The 22,854-nt window shown below is 38.6% G+C and overlaps 1 protein-coding gene across 1 annotated transcript; it reads left to right on the forward strand.

The window, feature by feature from the left end:
• The first annotated feature begins 111 nt into the window (after positions 1 to 111).
• Positions 112 to 22,560, forward strand: c2cd3 (C2 domain containing 3 centriole elongation regulator). The gene is made up of 33 exons (XM_007567328.2): positions 112 to 355; positions 947 to 1,216; positions 1,525 to 1,682; positions 2,179 to 2,357; positions 2,452 to 2,597; positions 3,404 to 3,536; positions 3,615 to 3,752; positions 5,331 to 5,478; positions 5,555 to 5,664; positions 5,739 to 5,942; positions 6,031 to 6,146; positions 6,850 to 6,968; positions 7,899 to 8,030; positions 8,117 to 8,560; positions 9,037 to 9,188; positions 9,710 to 9,953; positions 10,221 to 10,404; positions 11,485 to 11,668; positions 12,931 to 13,103; positions 13,206 to 13,341; positions 13,547 to 13,815; positions 13,950 to 14,024; positions 14,113 to 14,700; positions 15,714 to 16,055; positions 16,565 to 16,703; positions 16,778 to 16,842; positions 16,926 to 17,131; positions 17,221 to 17,351; positions 17,422 to 17,586; positions 18,507 to 18,697; positions 19,605 to 20,292; positions 20,748 to 20,856; positions 22,328 to 22,560. The coding sequence occupies exons 1-33, from the start codon at positions 304 to 306 to the stop codon at positions 22,466 to 22,468; spliced, it is 6,531 nt and encodes a 2,176-aa protein (XP_007567390.1). The 5' UTR covers positions 112 to 303; the 3' UTR covers positions 22,469 to 22,560.
• The last annotated feature ends 294 nt before the right edge of the window (positions 22,561 to 22,854 follow it).

The following is a 22,854-nucleotide window of genomic DNA, read 5'->3' on the forward strand; positions in this document are numbered from 1 at the left end:
ACAGAAAAAGAAGTAAAGACAGAAAGAAGGAAGGAAAGGAAAAGAGGAAGAAAGAAAAAAGAAACAGACTCTATTTCCCAGAATGCATCAGTAAGGCATTCTGGGTAGCGGAAGTGTCTTGTTGCTCGGAGACAGTTTTCCGCGCTTGTTCGGTTTGTGTGTACTTGTGTGTGCGCGCGGCTAGTTTAGCTCCAGTTACTGATTATTAGTTCACCGAAGAGCGATAATAAACATGTCAGCGAAGGGTTCAGGCTCTGTTTCGGAGAGACTGCCAGTTACGGTCTGTTTTTACTGAACTGAGGAATGAAGAGTAAGAAACACAAGTCTGCCAAAGCTGCAAGCAACAAAAAGAAAGGTAAATGTAACGTAGCTAAATGCTAATGTTATGCTACTTATGGGTAGCTCGTCCAACCAACTGTCACTTTCGTAAGAACATATACGAACGCTTTGAAAATTTTCACATATAAATTATGTAATTTCTCATTCTGCACCGTACTGACATTTTTGATTCAATAAAATGTCTCACAACAATATTTAATATGTTATAACTCGGTATTTTATCCTTTACTGCCAGAGATGGTATTTACTCAGTTACATCTACGTCAGTAACTTTTTGGGGGGAAATGTACTTTTATGATAACGTACTTTTTACTTGAATAATATTAGTAAGAGTCAGTACTTTTACTGAGTCAAATTTCTCAATACTGTGAATTACTTGAATAAATGAAATGAATACAAATACAGCAGACAGAGATACACACTGTTAAAGTAAGACCTCTTGTTTCTACACAAGCTTTTTTCTGTCTCAGATCTATTGAACATGTTTCTTTCAGGTCTGCATGACGCGTAGCAAAGACCAGCTTGGACTGCAATAAATTTTAGCTAACTTTTTAAGTAACTGTGTGTTGTGTCTCTGGCTTGGTGTAACCTGACATAACTCTGTCAGTCCCCAGCGATGTGTCTCCCTCAACAAGCCTACCCCCTCTTGTTGAGGGCCAGCTGAGGTGCTTCCTGTGTGTAACAGTGAGCAGGGTCTTATGGACAGTCCACAAGCCTCCGTCTCCAACGTTCATCAGGCTGCGCTGGTGGGGTGAGTCGTCCAATGGCACGCACTTCTTTCCAAGAGATGCATCCCAGGTGGCTCAGAGGACCATCAAGAGCACAGCTCGCTACGCGATCCGCTGCGGCCCAAAGCAGTTCACCTCATACCTTACAGGTGAATATTTTCTCTCCAGGTCCTCTAGCTTCCTCCCGCACTCCAAAACATGACTGTTAGGTTCATCGTTCTGCGTGCACAGTCATTTTCTGTGTCTCTGGTAGTCTGTCCAGTGTGTACCCTGATTCTCGCCCAATTACTGCAAGTGCTAGAAATAAGTGCCAGCTCCCAGAATAAGTGTTTATTATTACTTTTTTTAAAGGCTTTATTGGCTCTAGTGGCCCAGGATAATCGTGTTTAGATGATGAATGGATGGATATCGGTCAGGTTTTTGTCTTTACAAATCAATAGCTATTTTTTCTAAACAGATATGGGCTCTTTGGTGCTGGAGGTTCTGACTAAGCCGAATCATTTACCAGTCGCTCGGGCTCAAGTTGCTGGGATCTCCCGTCTGTCTCTGTCGCAGCCTATTAGTGGATTTTACACTCTAGTGTCGCCAACCTCAGAAAAGCTGGGAGAAGTCCAGGTGAGCAGACTGATCAATTTAAAACTTTGTGTGCAATAACAAACTTTACTGGATGATAAATTGTCCTAGTAATTATTGCGATAAATGATGATATTGTTGTTTTGAGACAATTTTCAAGTAATATAATGATCATGGCATAATGATGCAAGTTCTCCCTCAAAAAGACTAACAAACTTTATTTTTGTACAGAACACTCAACACTGGAACCGGAAGATATTTTAAAAATCCGAAATAAAAAACAGCAACCAAAAAAAAAAAAAAAAAAAGAAACCAAAACACACACAACTAAAACCACAAATAAAATGGATTATGATGTTTCTGTAAACAAAATTGCCCTTCAAAAAATATTAGTCCTTAACATGGAAATTATCAAGCTCATTTTAATTTATCATGCAAGCAATTAATTGTTCAGTTGCCTTTTACAGGCTTAAGTGTAACTGAAATATTCTGTAATACTAAAATATGTTGTTTTTCATCTCCAATCTTGACTTCTTAGGTCTCCCTGAATCTGGAGCCTCTGACTGAAGCCTACAACAGCAGCAGCTCGGCCCCCGCCACAGACACCAGCATCGATAAGCTGCAGGTACCCAAACTGACGGCCCTCCCGCCGCCAGTACTCGTAACCGCTGGAGGTGGGAAAGAATCCGGCGGGAGCAGTGGTGGAAACACACCAAGGTTTGGGAGAGTTACTGAACAAATACCTGTACAAAACAACCCCTTGCTTTTCTCCTCTGTTAATCTCTTGTGTTCCTTGCTTTGTTAATTTTAGAGGAAAAGACCACTTGTATTTTCAAAATGTCCAGAAGGATAAGACGACGCTGGAGAATCAGGTTCCTACGTGCAGTAAACTTCAAAACAGTGAAATTGTTGGGAATCCCTCGACAGCAGAGACGAGAAATAATGACATCATCTCAGGTCAGCAGCAACATCATTAACTGCGTTCCCATTCCAAATGAGCACAAATCTTTGTCGATATTCTGCTAATTTGAAAAAAACACAACATTGCAATGGCAACATTTCCATTAAATAAGAAATTAAATTAAAATAACATGTGAAAAAGCTTGTTCACTCGATGTCATTAAAAATCATGGCAGCGACAGATGTAAACAGTTACATGAGATGCATTCATAATTTAGCCATTTAGCTCATCATCTATCAGCCATCAGAGGAGACGTTGGTGTCTTACTCAAGTGTTGGAGCGACAAGCTGCTTAGACTTGGGAACGGCCATTTTAAGGAAATTGTAGTCTGACCTTTTACAGTAGAGCTATGGATTCAACACATTTAAATGACACATTTGTATGAACTGTGTGATGCTGTGAGAGCTCTGGAGCCAGCTGCACATTGTACTAAAAAAACAAAAACAAAACAAAAACAAGCCATCATCCCACTACTACTTCCTGTTATCTTCTTAGTCGTTTTCATAAATAGTAACATTCAGCTGTTTATTACGTGACTCATGTGACCCATAAAAAGTGTTTCCATTGCAGTTTTGTGAAATACAACTATTTAGCTATGGTCAAAAAACCACCTCATTCTAGCTCAAAAACCTTTTTCAAAAAACTTGAGTTTTTTCTAAACTGACATGTTTTCATCGGGCGTATTTATTTTCATAATTTCAGTTTGCACAATTTTATGGTTAATAGAAACGCAGCTAGTCAATCACTAATGTGCAAAAGCAAAAATGTCCAGTCATGACTGTTAACCTTTTTCTGGTTGCAGTCATTTTGGAGCGGGGAAACAAGCTCAGGAATGCAATGGTGGAGTCGGCTCTGAATTGTGACGTCGTCTCTTCTGTGCCTCTGAAGGACAGTCCTCTACCTCTCCCCAAGGACAATATCCAAACACCTAGAGAGTCAGTGGCTTTTATTTTTTAAAGATTCCAGAAATGCACATGTTTTTTAATACCTACTACCCTTCTTTATGTTTGCAGCTTGTTCCCTTCTACATCACGTATGTTTCTTCAGGATATCCTGCATGCACACTCTGGGGATGGACCCTTCCCCTCAGACAGTGGCCTGGACTGTCTGCCAGACATGGACAAAAGAGCTGTGGATCTGCTGCTTGGCAGGTAGACTCACTGGATTTGTGCCACTTACATTTTTCACCTAGTGTTATCACTTTACAATCACAAATGGTAATGCATTTTATTGGGATTGAGTAGTTTTGTATTCACCGCAGTTTTAAATTAGTAATTTGTAGAACCACTTTTAAAGGGGTGGTTTTATATAATATCAACTTTTTTGTGCTTTACATTATGTTAAAATGTTATTGCCTCATCAAAAACATACTAGAGTGTTGATATGACTCTTTCATGCATGTTTGAGAAATCCTTTTATCTCCATGGTAACCATTCAGCTGTACAAAACGTCCAGATGGACCAAGCACCACCTTGGATACACAGCTCATCCTCTGACCTGCAGTTTCCAATCTTCCCAGCTTCTATATTACAGAGCAACTCTCCCCTGTGACTCCCTCTCTCAGCTCCTCTAGACTAGCCAGCAGCAATTAGCAAGCACCTGATGCTACTGCGCATCTGCTAAGCTCATTATATGAGCCACTTCTCAGTGCAACGCTGGTAAAATCATTGTTAAAGGGTTAATAGAGGAGTGATGGTGTGATGACTTCCTGAAGGCGAAGTTTCAGAATGACCAGGAGTTTTTAAAGAGACACAGGCTGAATTTTAAGTTGTTAAATTACAAAGTCAAATTTGTTTTAAGCCATATTTGATAAAGGCATCATATTTATACTAACTGAAGGTAACATAGCCAATTGATTCTGCTATGAAATGTCACTATGTGCCTGGAAAATACAAAATACTGCCCCTTTAAGTACGAGTCAAGCTGGAAGTCTTAGAGTATGTATATAAACTTTGCAACAACCATTTTGTCAAAAACAATCAATATCTCAATATAATGGTTACTGGGAAAAAAAATTATCATTCATTTTTTTTGTGTTAAAATCAATACAAACAGACCAGTTCAGATTTTCCCAAATTGTTGCATTTTCTCCGCCTGCAATGGTGCAATGACAAACCTTTCCTCTCCCCCCTGAGCTGCTGGATGTTTTAAACTCTGTTAACATGACGATCACAGCCAGATAAATCTAGTCTATCACATAAAGTTCCAATAAAATGCAATGGAATAAAAAAAATTTAGGGGGTGTAAAAACTTTTGCAAACACTCAATGCAGAATTGTATTCAGGTGACATATGAATGATAATTTAAATGCAGATTATTTCTGTTTCCTATTCAAGCACCAGATTTTATTTTTTATTTTTATTGCTAAAAATGTTTGTAAACCTTGCCTCAGATATATTATAAAATCAGAATTAAAAAAAATTACATTTGTTGTGTTAATGTGACAAACCTTTTGCAAATATTGTGTTTTTTATTTCTTTATTTGACCTTTATTTATACAGGTTGTCTGACTGAGATCCAAAATCCCATTTACAATAGATTCCTGTTTTTATAAAATAAAATTACAAATGAAGCAACAAAACAAGCAATTAAGAAATTTGACTTAATTAGATAAGCCAATAAAATATGAGCTAAAAAGAAGAGCCAGTTTCATAAGATTTCCCTTTTTGTCTTAGAATAAATTTGAATTGTTTCCAGCATTTTTTAATTTGTTTTCTGTTTCCCCCCAGCTCTGTGACATCTGAATTGCCTCTGTGGGACATCCAGGGGTCACCTCCTGAATCTTTCTCCGGCCACAGCAGTGTGTGTGGAGACAGCGAGCTCAACGATCCGCTTTACGATCAGAGCTTACTGGAAAATCTGTTTTACAAAACTCCTGTGAGTATTTACTCTTTATCTTTTAGTTTTAGCCATTTTTTTCAGGTGACAGCTTATTGAAGTTATTGTTTTTAAGCACTCAGACACTGCACCAGATTTGGCAGGGGACAACAGTCAGGGAGCAACAACATCCAATAAACCTCATCCAGAGAAACCAAGGCAGTCTGAACCTGGGATCAGCCAAAGGTAAGAGCCCCAAAAACAACATTTCATCTAAAAACAGCAAAGGCTGTTCTGACCCACATTTTGACTTTTTTCAGTCCAAATTTAGATGAACAGCAGTTTGCAGATCGTGGCGATGATCTCTACTCTTCATTCAGTGCAGAGCAGCTCAAGTTGCTGAGTCTCATCCGAATAGCAAGAGTTACCGTTGAGTCGCTCGCCGTTCCTGCAGGCAGCTCAGCCACCACAACCAAGAAGGCCGTCAAAGGGAAACCTCCCCGCCCATTGCCCAGCAAGAAATGGTAAAACAATTAGTAATGTTATTTTTAGCTAAAGCTCATCTTAGCATTTGTATTTGAGAATCTCTGAATCTCTTCTCTTTTTTTATAGCACGTATTTTGTGGAGTATGTTTTTCCAATGACTTCAGCCTCGGGTCAGTTTGGGCGGAGTAAAGGTGGAGATGTAGACGTGACCAGAGCCGTTTCCAGTAAAATCGCTTTTGGAGGTAACTCTTCCTGTTATTTGTAACTGAGCCATTAGTCAGATTGATCTTGGTGAATTGGTTATTGAAGCAATCGATTAATCGTTAACTGGAATATATAGAGACTTTAAAAATTTCTGAAAGAACAACACACTCGGAGCAATAATTAACCCAAAGCTGTACAAAAATATCTACATTTTTCTTTTAAAAAAATAAACATTAATTAGTAAATATGTTCCACGCAGAATTCATCTAGTGGTAGTTTTAGCTTCAATTTTAGGTTTGAATTTAGTAAAAAATGTCTTAATAAGAATCTTTTGGAGTCCAGTTATTAATTGGTTAATGCAGAAAATCAACAGATCTGCCCTACACTGTATTAATGTAAAATAAAGCAGAAAGTGCAGAGCTTTTAACATGTTGACTTTAAAAGTATTTTTTATCTGCAGATATATTCTTTGCTACAAATGATCAAGCTTTCACAAAGAAATGCTGTTATTGCAGTAAAACGTTTTATTCTCATTTGAAAAAAGATATTGATTAATTTGATTATTTGCATTTCAATGTTGTATAAAGAAAGGTTAAAAAAATCTACAGAATCTGCCATTTTTTGTATCCGAATAATCCATAATAATCATTACTAAAATATACGTTAGCTGCAGCCCTGCTTTGTAAAACTGTTCCTTATGGTGTTTGTTTCTGATGCAGCTTCTCTGTGTGTTTCTTTAAGCTGTGAAGTTCCACCAGCTCTCTGTGTTTCCTGTCCACTTCAACACCGCAGCGATCAAGCTGTGGTGGGAAAGCGAGCTCACTTTCAAGATTTACTCAAGAAAGAGTGACCAGAAAAAAGTAAGTTACTCAGACACTTTGATTACTACTTTAGTTAGCTTCTACAAACAATTTTATTTATAGAAAGCAAGCACATAACAGGCAGTGAGATGTACACATTAAGATAAATACTAATTCTAATTTTTCTATCCCATCTGACCACTCAGTTTACAGGTACGCAACAAGCCTCATTCACCCTTAAACATCCTAATCATTTACCCATTCGTACGTTATACTGATACTGGAAGACAGGAAATAAACTCTCAACCATCTGATAGCCATACAGATACTTTTCCCAGTTGTAAGCAAATGTATCAAAATGTTTTACAGAAGTTAAAAATAAAATGACAAGTGTACAAACAGCATGAGATCTAAGTGAAATAATAATAGAAAACCAATCAAAACCGTCAATTATAATGTAAAACTGATGAAACAGTCAAAATTTAAGGAGTAAATAGTTGATATGTGACTAAGTTTGGATTAAAGTAAAATTAATTATGAGAAATTCTGAGGATATCACTGTAGAGGATAGGACTAAGTGGAAGGAGAGAGAGAGAGCGAGAGATGGTGAATCGCCGTGGCAACCCCTGAAGAGAAAAACTGAAGCACGAGATTATTTAATAAAAATTTTAAAGCCCTTGAAAATGTATTTTAATCCTAACTATAATAATAACAACAAAAGTAAAATCTATATGTTTTTGGCTCTAAGAAGCTGATTAATTTTTAGGCTGATTTGTAGAGTTTTTTAAATGTATGATCAGTAACCTTCTGCTGGTGGTGTACAAATTTTAAACATAAATGCATTTTTTATTTTTTTCCCCATTTTTTAAATTTTTGCTACTTTATTAATTTAATATACCTTTTTATAATAAGGTTAATTAAAGCAGCTCAAGATATTGATCATTTGCCGGTGTAACAGGTGCTAAAAATGTTTTCTCTCTGCTTTTGCAGCCTGTTTTTATTGGTAAGGCCGTTCACGCTCTGCGCAGTCTACTGCAGAGCCAGGAGCTGAGTCAGTCTGTTGTTTTGCCAGTTTGCGGCTCTGAGGGAACCAAAGAAACGCGGCACATTGGACCTCTCACAGTAATTTTTAGCTTTTTATTTTACTTGTTTATTTTTGTAAGCAACAAAGTTAAGGGGTTGTGACCTAGTTGCTATATATTTTGCAGGTTTCCATAGAACTAGGAACACACAGCAAAAGTTTCTCTAATGAAAAAACAGGGAACGTGGTTGCGAAAGACACGCTGCCTTTGAAAATCGCAGCCAACCCCGAAAGAGAACATGTTGGAAGATCTCAGCGTTCTGACATGGAGGCCTTATCGGCTCCAGGGATGGATCATCCCAGGCTGAATGTTTGGACTCTTCAGACACATACGAGGGAACCGTCGAATCCTCCCAGGATCCGAAGATCTCCGCTTAAATCTTCTCAGGCCGAAGAGGAGCCCCAAGTCCTTCTGCATGCTTTACTCATGGTTCCAGATGGGAAGAAGTTCAGCTGCGGGCCGCAGCAGGCTCCAAACGTCTTCTTGAACTGTAAGCTGTTCTGGTGCGATGAGACGGCCAGATCCACGGTCAGCTGGGGCCGGTCAAACCCCACCTTCAACTTTGTTCAGGTGGGTTCAAGAAACTCAGCCGTCTCCATCGGTCTGAATCACTTAATTTAATTTCACTGCCATTCTTGCTAAACGTGTCTGTTTGTTGCTAACCATCTTTTCTGATTTAATCTTTGAAGACTTAAATCACTAAGAAATCTGCTTTTCCTCGGTGAATATTTAGAAAGTCATGTGTTTTTCCACTGTATTTATAGTTTAAATAGCTTTTGCTGTCCTACTTCTCTATTTTTGTCCAAGCACTTTAAATAATTTTCTGTGAACATTTAGACATCACAACCTACTTTGTGGTTTTAATTTAATTGTGCATCAAATAATGTACAGAGGGATGTAAAGGTGCTCTCATTGTGATGTATGAGGAGAGAAGCGAGTAGATTTGCTGGGACACACATTTCAGTGAAAATGTAAAACAAAAAAACAGATTACAAAATAAACCAAATATGATTGTCTTTTTTGTTGTTGTTGTTTTTGTGTAAAAGGTAACACCAGTGGGATTAACAACAAAACTTTTAGAGCGTATGAAGGATAACATGATGGTGATTGAAGTATGGCAGAAAACTGGAAGCTCTGGGAACGATCGACTCTTCGGCCTCGTTAAACTACCTTTACATCAGTTCTACGTGTCATTTAGGTAAGACAACAAAAACAAGTCCATTTTTTTTTACAACTGTACAGGGAGTTATTAAGCAAAATTGTCTTTTTGAGCTTTATGTCATGCTATAATATTAGCCCTCACAAAAACATACCTAGAATTTTGAGGTTCAGTGTGGAGTGGTTTTACTAAAAAAAAGTTTATTAGTCTTTGAGAGGGCGAACTTGCATTATTATTGCATCATCAATATAATGCTTGAAAATGATCTCAAAACAACAATATTATTTTTTATCTCAATAATTACTGGGAGAATTTATTGTCCAGCAAAATTTGTTATTATGACAGACCTACATCCATTCAAACTCGTTAGCAGTAAACAAGCTGAAAGTTACCTTATTTACTTTCTCCTCTGAGGGGCGCTGTTGTGCAATTTAACACTTAATTGTGAGCTGTGTCACACATGCCATCAATATGATAACTTGCCAGAACTGACTGCAAACTGGGCAGCAGGAAACCCTTTTAATGGTATTCGATATTTTCCTTCCTTTTCTTACTTTCAGGGACCCAAAGATCACCCAGCTCCTTCTGCAGGCGCAGTACCCAGTTTTAGGGGTCGACTGCTATATGCCTGTCGTTGACGTGTTCTCAGGCTGCTGCAGGGGAAACCTCAGGGTTGTTCTGGCTATGGGTCGGGCAGAGCAGATCATCTCCCTCCAGCGCACCAGAGATGAGGAGTACGACTCGTCTCTTCACCTGGTGAGACCGGTTCACATGCTCGATCACCAGCCACACCCACAAACAAAGGTATGTACTCAGCACTTCAAATATGTAATATAAGAGCTGTTACTCTGCTTTCACTTAAACATATTTGCTTACTGATGTGAAAAGTAGAATTGCTGATTACATCAGTGAAGAACTTTAAACAGTCTCAGAGCCTCACCCTCTTCTTCTGCTTATGCTGCATAAAGGCACTTGTACAATTATGTCAATGCACAAATACTGAAATATTGTGACACCTTTGCTTCAATTACTTTTCTTAAATAACCTTTAACCCCAGCCTTTGTCTTTCAGGTGAATGCAGCACAAGTGAGGATTATGAGGGAGCATGTGTTTGTTCTAAGAGTGGAGAAAGTCAGTGGGCTGACCCCTCTGCAGTCAACAGTGTGGGGAGAGGCTGACTGCTACGTTCAGTACAGTTTCCCCTCCCAGGAGTTCAGCACTGCCTCCAACGTTGATCCGAGCCTTGTAGAGAGCAGTAAGGCCGCCCTTAAATAAAAATAAAACTTTAAACCTAAGTCTGTCGCAATAAGCAGTTTAATGGATTAATTGTATGATAAACGATCATTTCCATTCTGATGATTAGTATTTTTTGAAGGGCAATTTTCCTCACAGAAGCATCATAATCCGTTTTATTTATGGTTTCGGTTGTTCGTGTTTTTATTAGAGATTGACCAATGAAGGTTTTTTTTTTGTTTGTTTGTTTTTTTTAAGGCCGTTACCGATTCTTTTTACATCAATCCAACTGATCCCGATATGTGCTGCCAATTTTTTTTTTCATCTGGAAGCCAGTATTGCTTTTTCATTGTTCATTTACATGATAAAAAATCACACAATCATAACGAATGTTACACAAGTCTCAATTTATTAATGTAACATATTAAGAATTGGTGGCAAACAATATGGAACATTTGACACCACTGAGACAGAGACAGGCTTTCAAAGTGCAGATGGAGCTAAACTAGACAGTTAAAAATACAATGAAAGTTGAAAACTTGCCCTTGTTGTTGTTGACATTTAGTCTTGTAACGTTACCAGCTGCTCTCTAGCATGGAGGGATCGGAAAAGCGTTTGGTCACGTTATCTCAAGGCATGGCTTCTGGATGCACTCATGGATCAGTGAATGCATACTCGTAACAGCCGACATTGGACAAAGAAATAAGAACAAAACACAAATATCATCCCAAAATATTGGTTGGGAGATGTATTGGTCAACCTCTAGTTTTTATTTCCGTTTTTTTAATTGGTTTTGTTTGTTCCGTTTTATTTTCGATACTTAGAATATCTTCCAGTGTTAAGTGTTCTTTGTAGAATTAAAGTTTATCTTTGAGAGGGCAAATTTGTAATTGTATGTATCAGTATATTAAGGTACTTAAAAATGGTCTCAAAACCATCAAGTTATTATCGCTTATTGTTATTATTAGCGATAACTACAACATTATCTCTTATTGCCATCATTTCTGGGACAGTTTATCGTCCAGTAAAATTTGTCAGTGCGACAGGCCTATTTAAACCCAACATGTTACCTTCCTCTTAGCCCTAATTCTTCCTCCACCAGATTTGAACCTGAAGCCATATCGTACCATTACCACTCTTTGCGTCCCGGATCCGGTGTTTGGTCACACCGAGACTCACGTCCTTCTCGCTCCTGAAGGAGTTCCTGTCCAGCGACTGCTGCTCAGCTCGCTGTCGAGTCAAGGCCTGAGTAGTGGAGGAGGCGTCCACTTTGAAGTGTGGTGCAGGTAAGTGTCATATTAAAAGGGACATGTTATTCAAAATTCCCATTTTGCATGTTTTTGTACTTCCATTTGGCTTTTGACTGCTACTAAAAATAGCCTAAGTGCTTAAAAAACACCTAGCTCTTTTTTGGCAATAAGTTAATGTTTTTTGGTGTCTGGAATTCTTTTTTTTTTTCAAAAACTTCCGTTGCAATGTCACATATCAGTAGGCATTGCCCTTCTCCTAACAATCCCAGCGACATGCTGTCTGTCACCTAGCAACCTAAGTGGAGCTCCAGGAGGTTTGGTCAGCTGGTTTTTACCATTGTATGCGCTGTGCAATGGCTGCTGGAAAACACAAGCGATTTGGGTAACACTTTATTTGAAGGGGTGTGCATAAGACTGACATGACACTGTCATAAACATAACATAACACCTGTCATGAACATAAAGAAGTCTTTAGGAATGTTTATGACAGTTGTCAGGAAGTGTCATTCGGTAAATAATGACACTTTTAATGCAAAGTTGCTCTAAAAGTTGCATTGAAAGTCCATTAAAAATGCCAACTTTGATTTAATTGTCATTATTTACAAAATCATGCAAAGTTGGCACTTTTAATGGACTTTTAATGCAACTCTGCATTAAAAGTGTCATTATTTACCAAGTGACACTTCATGACAACTGTCATAAACATTCATAAAGACTTCTTTATGTTCATGACAGGTGTTGTGTCATGTTTATGACAGTGTCATGTCAGTATTATGCACACCCCTTCAAATAAAGTGCTACTGCGATTTGTTGTTGACTTCCTAGCCAGAAACCACTTGCTGTATTTTTTATGGTTGAGCAGGAAGCTCCACTTCTGCTTTTCAAAGATGTACGGTTGTATAACTGCGCATCTGTTTGCAGCCATTTTCACATGCGAGTACACACTTTAGTTGGGGGGCGTGTGTTTACATTTATAGTGACAAGATGCCCTGAAACAGCTTGTTTTGAACGGAGCTCAAGATAGACAGGGCTGAGCAAACTGAAATTTAATCATCCAAGAATGATTTTGTTAAAAAAAAATTAATGAATATGTTTTGCATAGGCCATTGACCTATCCTAACCTGTTGAAAGAATCACCTTTACAGGCTGAGTATTTTGTCTTGGCTTTGACATAATATGGTTACACTGTACACATGTCCCTAAGTTGCTGTTCTCATTTAGTAACATTAAAACTCCAACATTTCCCATTCTGAAAGCTGCTGGTTTGTTTACTCGATTCTCATCATGTTTCTTTGCAGATATTATTATCCAAATGTCAGAGATCAGCTTGTGGCCAGAGGATTGCTTCCCCTGTCCAAATTATGTGCCATGGCAACCATGCAGAAACAACATCCTAACGAGGCTCAGATGTTCTCCCTTCCCCTGGTTCCAAGGACTGAGGACCACTCAGGATTTCAACCTCAGCCTTCAGGTAAGCACATGCACATCTATAAAGGTGATCCAGATGAACAATAACAACAATAACAATGTGTCTAGCCTGTTTTTTTTTGTTTGTTTTTTTTTTCCTCCTCAGGTTTGCTGGATATTTGCATTCGCTACAAGCACAGGCCTGTCCGACCTGAAGAACAGGCTGGTAGAGGAGCTGCTTCCCGTGTTGTGATGCTTGTGGTTCAAGTGCACAGAGCGTCTGGGCTGAAGGCAGCAGCAAGGTACACTATCAAACCCGGCTCAGAACAGATTGGAGTGTTTTACTGTGATTCATCTATGTAATGTTCACAAACGGAAGGTCATAAAGTGATAAATACTTACGTATATAAAGCTTTAGAAACATATTCAAGTTAAAGCTGAGCATTTTTGTACTAGTACAGTAACTCCTGGTTCTTTTTCCTTCCATCCTCTTTTCAATCTTTCCAGAGCAATATCAGAAGAAAACAATCAATTCAGCCATTTAACGGAGGTCGGGGTGAACCCTTTCGTCACGGTCCACCTGTCCTTCTTACCTGACAGCGAGAGGAGGTGTACCCGCACTGCAGCCAGGACCTTCTGCCCCGACTTTGACCACCACATGGAGGTGACCTGTGATCTGTTGCTGCACATGAGCAGCGGGGAAACCTGCAGCCTGGCTGAGCAGCTGGAGCAGGCATCTGCCGTCTTTACTGTCTGGAACAGAGACAGTCAAAAAGGTTAGAGGAGCTCAGCTTACCTCAGACCCAAATTTGATGAGAGTCTTATTTGGGTCTGAGTTAGCTCACCTTTGTGATCTGAGCTCACAAAGGTGAGTTTGTGTTTCTAACATTTCTGTTCTGTTCTCTTGCAGCATCTCCTGAGCAAACACAGATCATGTTGGGTTCTGTGAAAATACCACTGGTTGATCTCATTCATAAAAGAACAGGTCTGTTACTTATTTAAAAAGTGTGATGGGGCAAGCTGCTCTCTTTAATAAACACAGAAGTTAATTCATGTTTTTCTCAAACATTTAGGTATTTCTGGCTGGTTCGGGCTGTATTTAGTTCGTAAAAAACGTCCTTCACAGTCGGAGCACATCTTGGTCGGTGGCCTGGAGCTTTCCATCAGCTTCGCTCACCACTCAGATAGAGAAAGGGTCATTAAAGCTGCCGAGGGTTTGGGCTGGGAAATGGCACAGCAAGATGATGAAGAATCCTGGGAAGAAGGCATGAGAAAACTCTCACTGACTTTTTCGATGCCTAAAGTGTGGCTTCCTGTCCATTGTCTGCTTCCTCCGGGGATGAGCGAGCTTCAGCGCTCTACCTACTGCTACATCAGATACAAGTTCTTCGACCAGGACGCCGTCTGCTCCCGACTGAAACACCCATGTGTTGAGGGCGACCAAGCCACGGTGAGCTTTGAAGGAAGTAGAACGGTGCAGCTGAGAGTCACTCAGCCTTTGGTGTGGTATCTGCGAGAGGAGAAACTGGAGGTCCAGGTCTGGGTCACCTTCTCTAAAAACAGGACTACAAGGCCAAGCGATTCAGACCGACTGGTGGGGTCTGCATTTGTTGATCTGGCTTCTCTTGCAAAGACTCCCAAGCAGAAGCAGTCACTGAGTGGTATGTAAAAAAATTACTTATTGCCTAATTCAGGGTGACCACACATCCTTAAAAAGTCTTACATTCATGAAGCTAAAAATTAGCCTTATAATTGAAATACATTAGAAAAATGTAAGTTAGCCTTAAATACATGAATTGCAGGTCTTACATTTTGTTGTGGCAGAACTATTAAATCTCTGTAGTTTATTTTTCTCTTGGAACTTTTTTGTCTGGCAGAAGTCTTAAGTTCTGCCGGACATTAGGTCATTAGATTCTGTGACTCGAGGAGGTTGAGGCTAAAGCTAACTAGGGCTGGCCAGTAAATCAGTAACAAGATATATCAGGATAGACACTTGATCAATATCAATAGATAACACGTCAGAATGTTAAATACATATGTAATATTCACTGAACTCTGATCTAGACGCACAGCATTCTGGGGGATGTAGGCAAAGGAGAGACTTTAGCCGCTCAGTCTCTCACGGCCGGTTAAGCAAAGTGAATGGTATTCAAGTAACTCAGTCACTCTTTGGTTACCTAGCAACAACTTGTTTAACTTGCACAGCAACGATTTAAGGTTTCGCCTCCAAGTGAAAACTGTGGATAAAACAGAAGAGGTCATGTCACCAGTTTGGCAGTATTTCAGATATTTAAAACAAGAAACTAATTAATTATTGATATCGACTGATAAAAAATGCTTATATCGCTACCATATCAGCCATATCGTCCAGCCCTACCACTAACCAGCCTCCCAAAACCCTTGCTAGCTCGCTAGCTTTTTTGCATCTTTTATGGGTACAGTGTACATTTGTCATTAGTTGGCTGGACGTTTGTCTTTGCCACTGGCTTACTTTTGTTGTCAACCCGTACAGTAGTACATGTATTCTGTGCAACATATACTTAATTTTCTTTTGTATATTTCTGTCATGATACTGGTCTTAAATTTCATTCATAATGCTCTTAAAAAGCTCTTAAAAAGTCTTATTTTTGAGTTGGTGAAACATGTAGAAACTCTGTTTATTATGTTTCTGCAGGAGTGTACCCATTGTTCATGCGCTCTGCCGCCGATCTACAAGGCGCAGCTCTCAGGGTGCACATCACATCATCGGACGGTTCTGTTCCCACAAACCTGTTAGCTGCACATGACACCCAGCTGGACTCTGATAGTCAGGAGGAGATCTTATTGGAGGAAATGGAAGAAGCACATGGCTCCCCGTCTGCTCCCAGAAAATCGTCACACACCCGGAGCACACACAGGAGTAAACCCTCCAGGGAAACTCCGGACCTGACATCTGCGCATCACACAGAGGTGAGCGTGGAAGACTCTTTCCCTGTGACTGTGGCAGTGGACCGAGCCATGCACCTCAATCTGAAAGGTTAGTATGTTATGTAAAGCATTTAATGTTTACTTTACTGTGTTTTATTGGGATTTTATAAGATGAGCCAACAGAGTTCAACATCATGAAAAGGCAAAATGGTGCATAGTTTTCAAAATCAAGAAACAATCAAACTATGGAGTGTATTTGTTTTTAAAGTCCTTGAGTCAATCCTTTGTAGGGCTCTCTTTGACTGTCATTACAGAAACAAATCTTTCAGGGATCATCACTACCAGCCTTGCATGTTTAACACTGAAATTATTGTCCACTCTTCTTCAAAACGGGCAAGTTTACAGTTTATGAACTGTATGTAGTTCTTAAACTCTAAAGGTATTCTGAACGGATGTTGCAAAAATGTCTTTTTCTTTTGGAAACCATTCATCATTTCCCTTACACTCTGTACACTATGTTGTACACATGGATGTTTATCACATAAAATCCCCAGAAGTACATTGCCTTGTTTAGATGACAGAGAATCTAGACCAAACAAGTGTTTCATTTTCCCCCAGCTTGTCCTCTTACTGAACGCACCGAAGGAACTCCTTGTTGCTGTGTTTCATACGTCACCGCTGACTCGTCTGAACCAGTTTGCACATCTGTTGTAACCAACACGGACTGTCCTGTGTGGGACCATCAGCACGAGTGCAGGTCTGCTTTCTACACAGACCTCAAAGTAAGCAACACATTTGCAACAAATTAACGTGTTTGCTTTACATTTCCAGGCTTTCAAAGGAGCTGCTGGTCGATCCACATCAGTTTCTTGTGTTCAAAGTGTGGCACAAAGGAGGTATTGTGAGAGGAATAGTGATTTATGATGTTTTGGCTTGTTTCGTAGTATTATTTAACCATTTTGATGTTTTACGTCTGCAGAAATGGAGCGGGTGATTGGATTTGCCACTGTAGACCTGTCTCCTTTACTCTGGGGTTTCCCATCAGTGTGTGGTTGGTACAACATCACAGACTTCAGTGGCCAGTGTCACGGTCAGATTAAAGTGTCTATAACTCCTTTGAGGGGAGTCCAGGACCTTCGTGCACAGAGAAAAAGCACCAACGATGAAGCTGCCAAAAACTCATCAGTAAGTGTGCTGTTTTGATGAAATGTAATATCTGGTGATTTCTAAATTGTGGTTTCTAAATCTCAAGCTGAGAATGGGTTTATTTCCAGGCTTTGTTTCAGACCAGTCCTCTCAGCTATCAAACCACAGCCATGTACAGCAGCTTCCCCTCCCACATCAGCAGATTCCCAGAGCAGAAGATCTCGTCGCCAAACCACAGCGACGTGCCGTTCTCTGAAAGGTTAATACTCTCACAGCTTGACGATATCCAAACAGTTTTTGTCCTTTTCATTAATTATTTCATGTCGCAGGCCAAGTGAGAATGATCGTCATTTTGAGCACATGGACAAAGTTCGTCTTTACCACCAGAATCTGCAAGAACAAACGGCGTCTCACTCTGCCTGTGGTGGCCCGACCTGTGGTGGCCCGACCGGCGACGTTAATCCCTCCAGCTCATTTTTGTTTTCAGCACTCAGGTATTCAGATGAATTTTTTAATTCCCATTCTTTACCTTTACATTAGGTCTGAAACAATTAATCAGAGTTATTGTGATGAATCGATTATTAGAATAATTGTCAATAGGCCTGTCACAATAAACAATAAATCAATTAATCAAATGATTAATTAAAAGAAACTCAATCATTTTAATTTTCTTGATTTATCATTTCTCTTTTCTCTCTGTTTTTACCAAAAACTGAATGATAAAAGTTTTCAGTCTGGTGGTTTGGTCTCAACTATCCTTTTTTTGAAAGATACATTTATTTATACAGACTTCAAATTAATTTTATTTGTCTTTTCTGTTGTTTTATTTATTTATTTCGGATATTTCAAATGTCTTCCAGTCCCAGTGTTTAAATGTTCATTAGAATTGAAAGTTTATTTATCCATGACAATGTGTTCTTGCATTATTATGCCATTATTACTATTACATTACTTGAAAACGGTTTCAAAATAACAATCTTATCGCAATAAATTTTGGGACAAATTATAATCCAGTAAAATTTGTTATTGTGACAGTCCTAATTGTCAAGTGATTTAGTGGTCAATTAATCGTAAACATAATTATATAGACTCATAAAAGGCCGTTTGCTGAACGGACAGTATACCCAAACAAGTCATTAAAGTAAATCTATAAAAAAAATATTGCATTTAAGATGAAAACCCTTCTCTGTGTGTAAATATGTTTTAAAAATGTGAAAATGTATTTTTAATATTGTATATAAAAATCTTTAAAGTGGTTCAATAAAAATATCTGCATAATGTGATTTCTTTTTTTTGTCTGATTAATTGATAGACCATCACAATAATCAATTATTAAAATAATCATTTACATTTGACACTTTTTAAAAAAAAAACTCACGGTACCAATATAAAACTACTCATATTTTTATGACAGGAGAAAACTTGGCGAGCTTGACAACATTCAGCGATACTTCAACCGTAAGCTATCCACTCCTACTTTCCCGCCTGCGACTGAACAAGATGGCCACAACCAAGACGTGGATCGGGGGGTGTTGGAGACCGACACGAGTCAGCTGCTCCTCAAGTCCAACCAGCTTGTTGGGGAAGTCAACAACATCATCAGTGGTGAGCTTCTTCACAAATATTAAAAATATAAAAAGATCGGCCAACCGATTCTGATCCAATTTGTATTTGATTTTTTTGTTCCATAAAAACAAATGTATTACAAAATACCAAGGTAAAAAGTTGGAAAAAAAGAAAAAACAATGTTTATCCTACATAATAAAAACAATACCCAGCAGTTATGACTCAAACATTTTACAAAGCACTGCACAAATGAGTAAGACATAACAACAGATATACAATAAATTAAAGCTATAAAACATGCTTTAAAGCTGCAGTTTGTTACTTTTATTATTTTTTTTTACATATTTATTGAAACTGTCTCTATGTTTTGACAGTTTGGTACAAGACGGATAGACTGGGAAAAAAAATTGAGTTCCACTGCTTTCAATCAGCGCTAACTAGAAACAACCAATCAGAGCCAGGAGGCGTTTCTTGGCGCAGTCAAACAAGCCCGATTATATGTCTCATATTATACTGTCATGACATAGTTAAAGGTTTAACAAATATGTTTGCATTAAAGTATAATTATTTACAAAATAATACAAAGTTGGCACTTATAAGGGATTTTTATTGCAACTTTTAGAGCAACTTTGCATTAAAAGTGTCATTGTTTACCAAATGACATTTCATGACAACAGTCATAGATATTCATAGAGTCCTTCATGTTCATGACAGTGTCATGTCAGTCTTATGAACACCCTGTCAAATAAAGTGTTACCCATTTTTAAAAAATAAAAGTTACCTACTGCAGCTTTAATACAGTTATGCAATAAAATATTAATGATAAATAAATTGGATAATATTTTTAACATCAACCTCTTTTATCAAACCACATCTGACAACAGAAATCAAAATTGTGCAGTTTTGGTTTTTCTCTTCTCTCTTCATAATTTGGCTTGTCTTTCAGGTCTACGAGGTCACTTCCTGGAAGCGATTCCTTCCAACACTCAGAGCTCATCAGACTCACCTGTTGAACGCAGCAGCCCTCGGGCCAACCCAGACAGCAAGTCCAGTCCAAACAGAGCAATTCATAATCGTTTGGATGTTGCATCTCCGCTGCCTGTCGATACGTCTGAGGACGACACCGACTCTGACCACGACGACAAAAAGGACGAGCAAAGCAGCCAGGACAACCTGTCACAGGACGAACACCAAGAGGATTTTAGACAGGACGAGGAAGCTGGCGATGATGATAATGAAGAAGACGACGAGGATTTCGAGGAGGTGGTGCTGCAGCCCAGGCCTCTGAATGAGGTGACATCGCTAACAGACAGAACCAGTCCTTGGACCAGCATCCTGTCAGACCCTGACCTGGTTTCTGTAGAGAGCATAGAGGATCAGAAGGAGTCAGACATGAGTGAGAATGAGGAAAAAAGTCTGGAGGAAAATCGAGACGGCTGTCTTACCAATGAGAAACGCACGGACAATGTTCACCGTACAGAGAGAGACGATGACAGGATGCTACAATCCGGCCATCAGACAAAGGAGTCAAACAGCCACAACAGTTCAGATGACGCATCATCATCTCCACAGCCTGCCGCTGACACACACGGTGCTTCAGGAACTCAGGACATGGATGAAAACCAGCTCCAGACGTATCCTTAACCTAACCTAAGATGGCAGTCTTTGAAATTGAACCGGTTTGATTCCTGAATGGGAGCTGGAAGTCGAAAGCGACTCCAAGGTTGAGTGTGTGAGGAGGAGGTTACTGGCCATTTATCTGTCGAAACAGAGTTTTCAAAGAGTTTACTTTGATAATTTAATTTTTACATAAACATGTACTTTTCCTAATCACTTCTATATGCCACCATTTCAGAGTAGAAGCCTTTTATAAAGCTCAGTGACTTCAATAACTTGTAGTACATTCCTTTTTCAAATTTGATTCTTAATTTTTTTAAGTCTAATTTAACCAAATTAGTTTAAAGGCTTTAGCATTTGAAAAGTTTTAGACTTTGTTTTGAGCACTAATGAAGATTTTATATTCATTTATAACAGAGATATAGGACACTATCTTTAAGTCTTGTTGTTTTTTTAAACTTTTTACCTTAAGCTCATTGCCTGTGGAAGTTCCGAATTTCTTCCTCCCATCTCACCAACTGGAGGCGTCACTGAGAGCCATCCGTTTAGCTCCATCCTTCTCTAACACATCTTATGAATCTGTAAGTATTTTACAGCTTTATCTCTGATATTAAAGCCTTTGTTGTTATTCGTATTGGTATTGGTAGTTTCTGGTACTAACGTTTTAGAAGTTACGGTTTTTGAAATGCTCACAGTTTTCCTGCTCATTCCAGAGTCTCAAGTCTATTTACTGATATATCAAAGAAAATATTGGAGTTTTCTCCAGCTTAATGGAGAGTTGTTGTTGCTAATTGTTGCTGCACATGGATAGTTAAGTCAGTTAATAAACAATATGTTTAGTTAATTTATCAGCAATAGAAACATGCTGCATTTTTCTGTTTTGAATAAAAGAAGTAAAATTATGTTAAATTTGTTTTTTTATTTCTGTGTAAACACCATGGAACTGATTTCTACTCAAGGTAAGCATTCCAGCCCATACATTTCTCTAGGCCTAAAATTGTATAGAGTTTTTAGTTGCATTCAAATTATTTTCCAGAAGTAAATGAGAACCAATTTAGTAATATTTGCAGTTTTTAAAAATATACATATGTGGACAAAATTGTGGGTACCCTTCTGCTAATGACCAAAACTCCCAAATTAGTCACAGAAATAACTTGAAATTGACAAAAATAATCATAAAGAAAGATTTAAACACCTGTGGTCAGGTGCAGAAGTCTCATTGACTGCTACAGAATATGTCAATGAGCAACAAAATGTGAAATTACAGGTACCATCATTTTTGTCTAGGCCAGTTTCATTAGTTTTTGTTTTTTTAACTCTGCTGTTGAACCACAGTTCAAAAGCAATGTCTGATTTTCATTGGTTAATTTTCAACAAATCTTTTTATTATAATTGCTTTGTCAGTTTCATGATATTTCAGTGACCATTGTGGGGCTTTTCAGTCATTAACAGAGGGGTACCAACAATTTTGTCCATTTGTCTCCCCACTGGCTACTGCTGTTTATCAGATTGGGTTTATCAATAATATAACAGGAGTCGAAACTTTAGGTAAGGCTTTGAGAATTTTGAATTTTGACAAACAGTTGGCAGAATTTTGTTTAAATTCACCTTTGCTATGCTACATAAAATACCCAGATAAATTATAAGGTTGCTTTTTGGTGCACTAATAAAGCAGCTGATTCTGTTACATAAATAACTAGAAAACATTCAAGACCAATGCTAAAACTAACTACTGTAGTTACAGCAGTTAGTTACTACAGTAACTTTCTTACTAGAGTGAATGCTGGGAATTAGAACGGCACAACATTGCTAAGAAACCGGCTTAAGCCTGTTACTCAGTGTTTAATCCATGACTGTTTTTGTGAGTTCCACACATACAGCGTTCAGCAGCAAGTCTTTCATGTTAAAAAATTTAAAGAATGACTCGTTGACTTAGCAGGGTGACGCACCACAAGCACACAAGTCATTATTTTAAACTCTTGACATGCAATGACATGTCCCTGATTCTAATGTTTTTATGATTGAAGATGTATTTCTGTGTGATATTTCCAGGGTCAGAACTCCTCAGACCGCCGCCGCGTTCCCCCTCGTGGAGGTCCCCGTCAACGGCCGGACATGTCCCCTCCGTCCCTGAAGAAACAGACGGACAGAATCGCAAAGATATTCGCAGCTCGTTTTGATAAGTCCAGTTAGCTCAGTGGTTTTACACCACAATAATCATGTAACTTAATTTTTATATTTGTTTGTTTTATGAATAAATATTGAAAAATGTTCTGCACTTTGAACCTTTTGTGTTTTTTGAACTTGAGGTTTAGTGAATGTTACAAACCCTAGATGTAACCAAGCAGATGTTGTGGACGAATATCTGCATGGTAGACATATCTATACAATTTTGTTGGAAGATTTGGTAAAGATGTGTGAAAAGTTTAAAAATAGATTAATCTTTTATTGTACTAATGCACAATGTTTGCAAATTCAAGGCCCACGGACCAAATCTGGACCGACATATCTACCAATGTGGCCCTCTAGACCTCGGAAGGCCACCAAAATAGAAGTATTAATAGTAGTATTATGTACTT

Source organism: Poecilia formosa, unplaced genomic scaffold (assembly GCF_000485575.1).
Source record: "Poecilia formosa unplaced genomic scaffold, Poecilia_formosa-5.1.2 Scaffold207, whole genome shotgun sequence".
NCBI lineage: Eukaryota > Metazoa > Chordata > Actinopteri > Cyprinodontiformes > Poeciliidae > Poecilia > Poecilia formosa.

Excerpts from the sequence above, each read along its gene's own strand:
- c2cd3 (XM_007567328.2), top strand. The coding sequence starts at position 304 with ATGAAGAGTAAGAAACACAAGTCTGCCAAAGCTGCAAGCAACAAAAAG. Across the intron at positions 5,479-5,554 it reads ATCTGTTTTACAAAACTCCT|CACTCAGACACTGCACCAGA; the intron begins GTGAGTATTTAC and ends ATTGTTTTTAAG. Across the intron at positions 13,342-13,546 it reads GGGCTGAAGGCAGCAGCAAG|AGCAATATCAGAAGAAAACA; the intron begins GTACACTATCAA and ends CAATCTTTCCAG.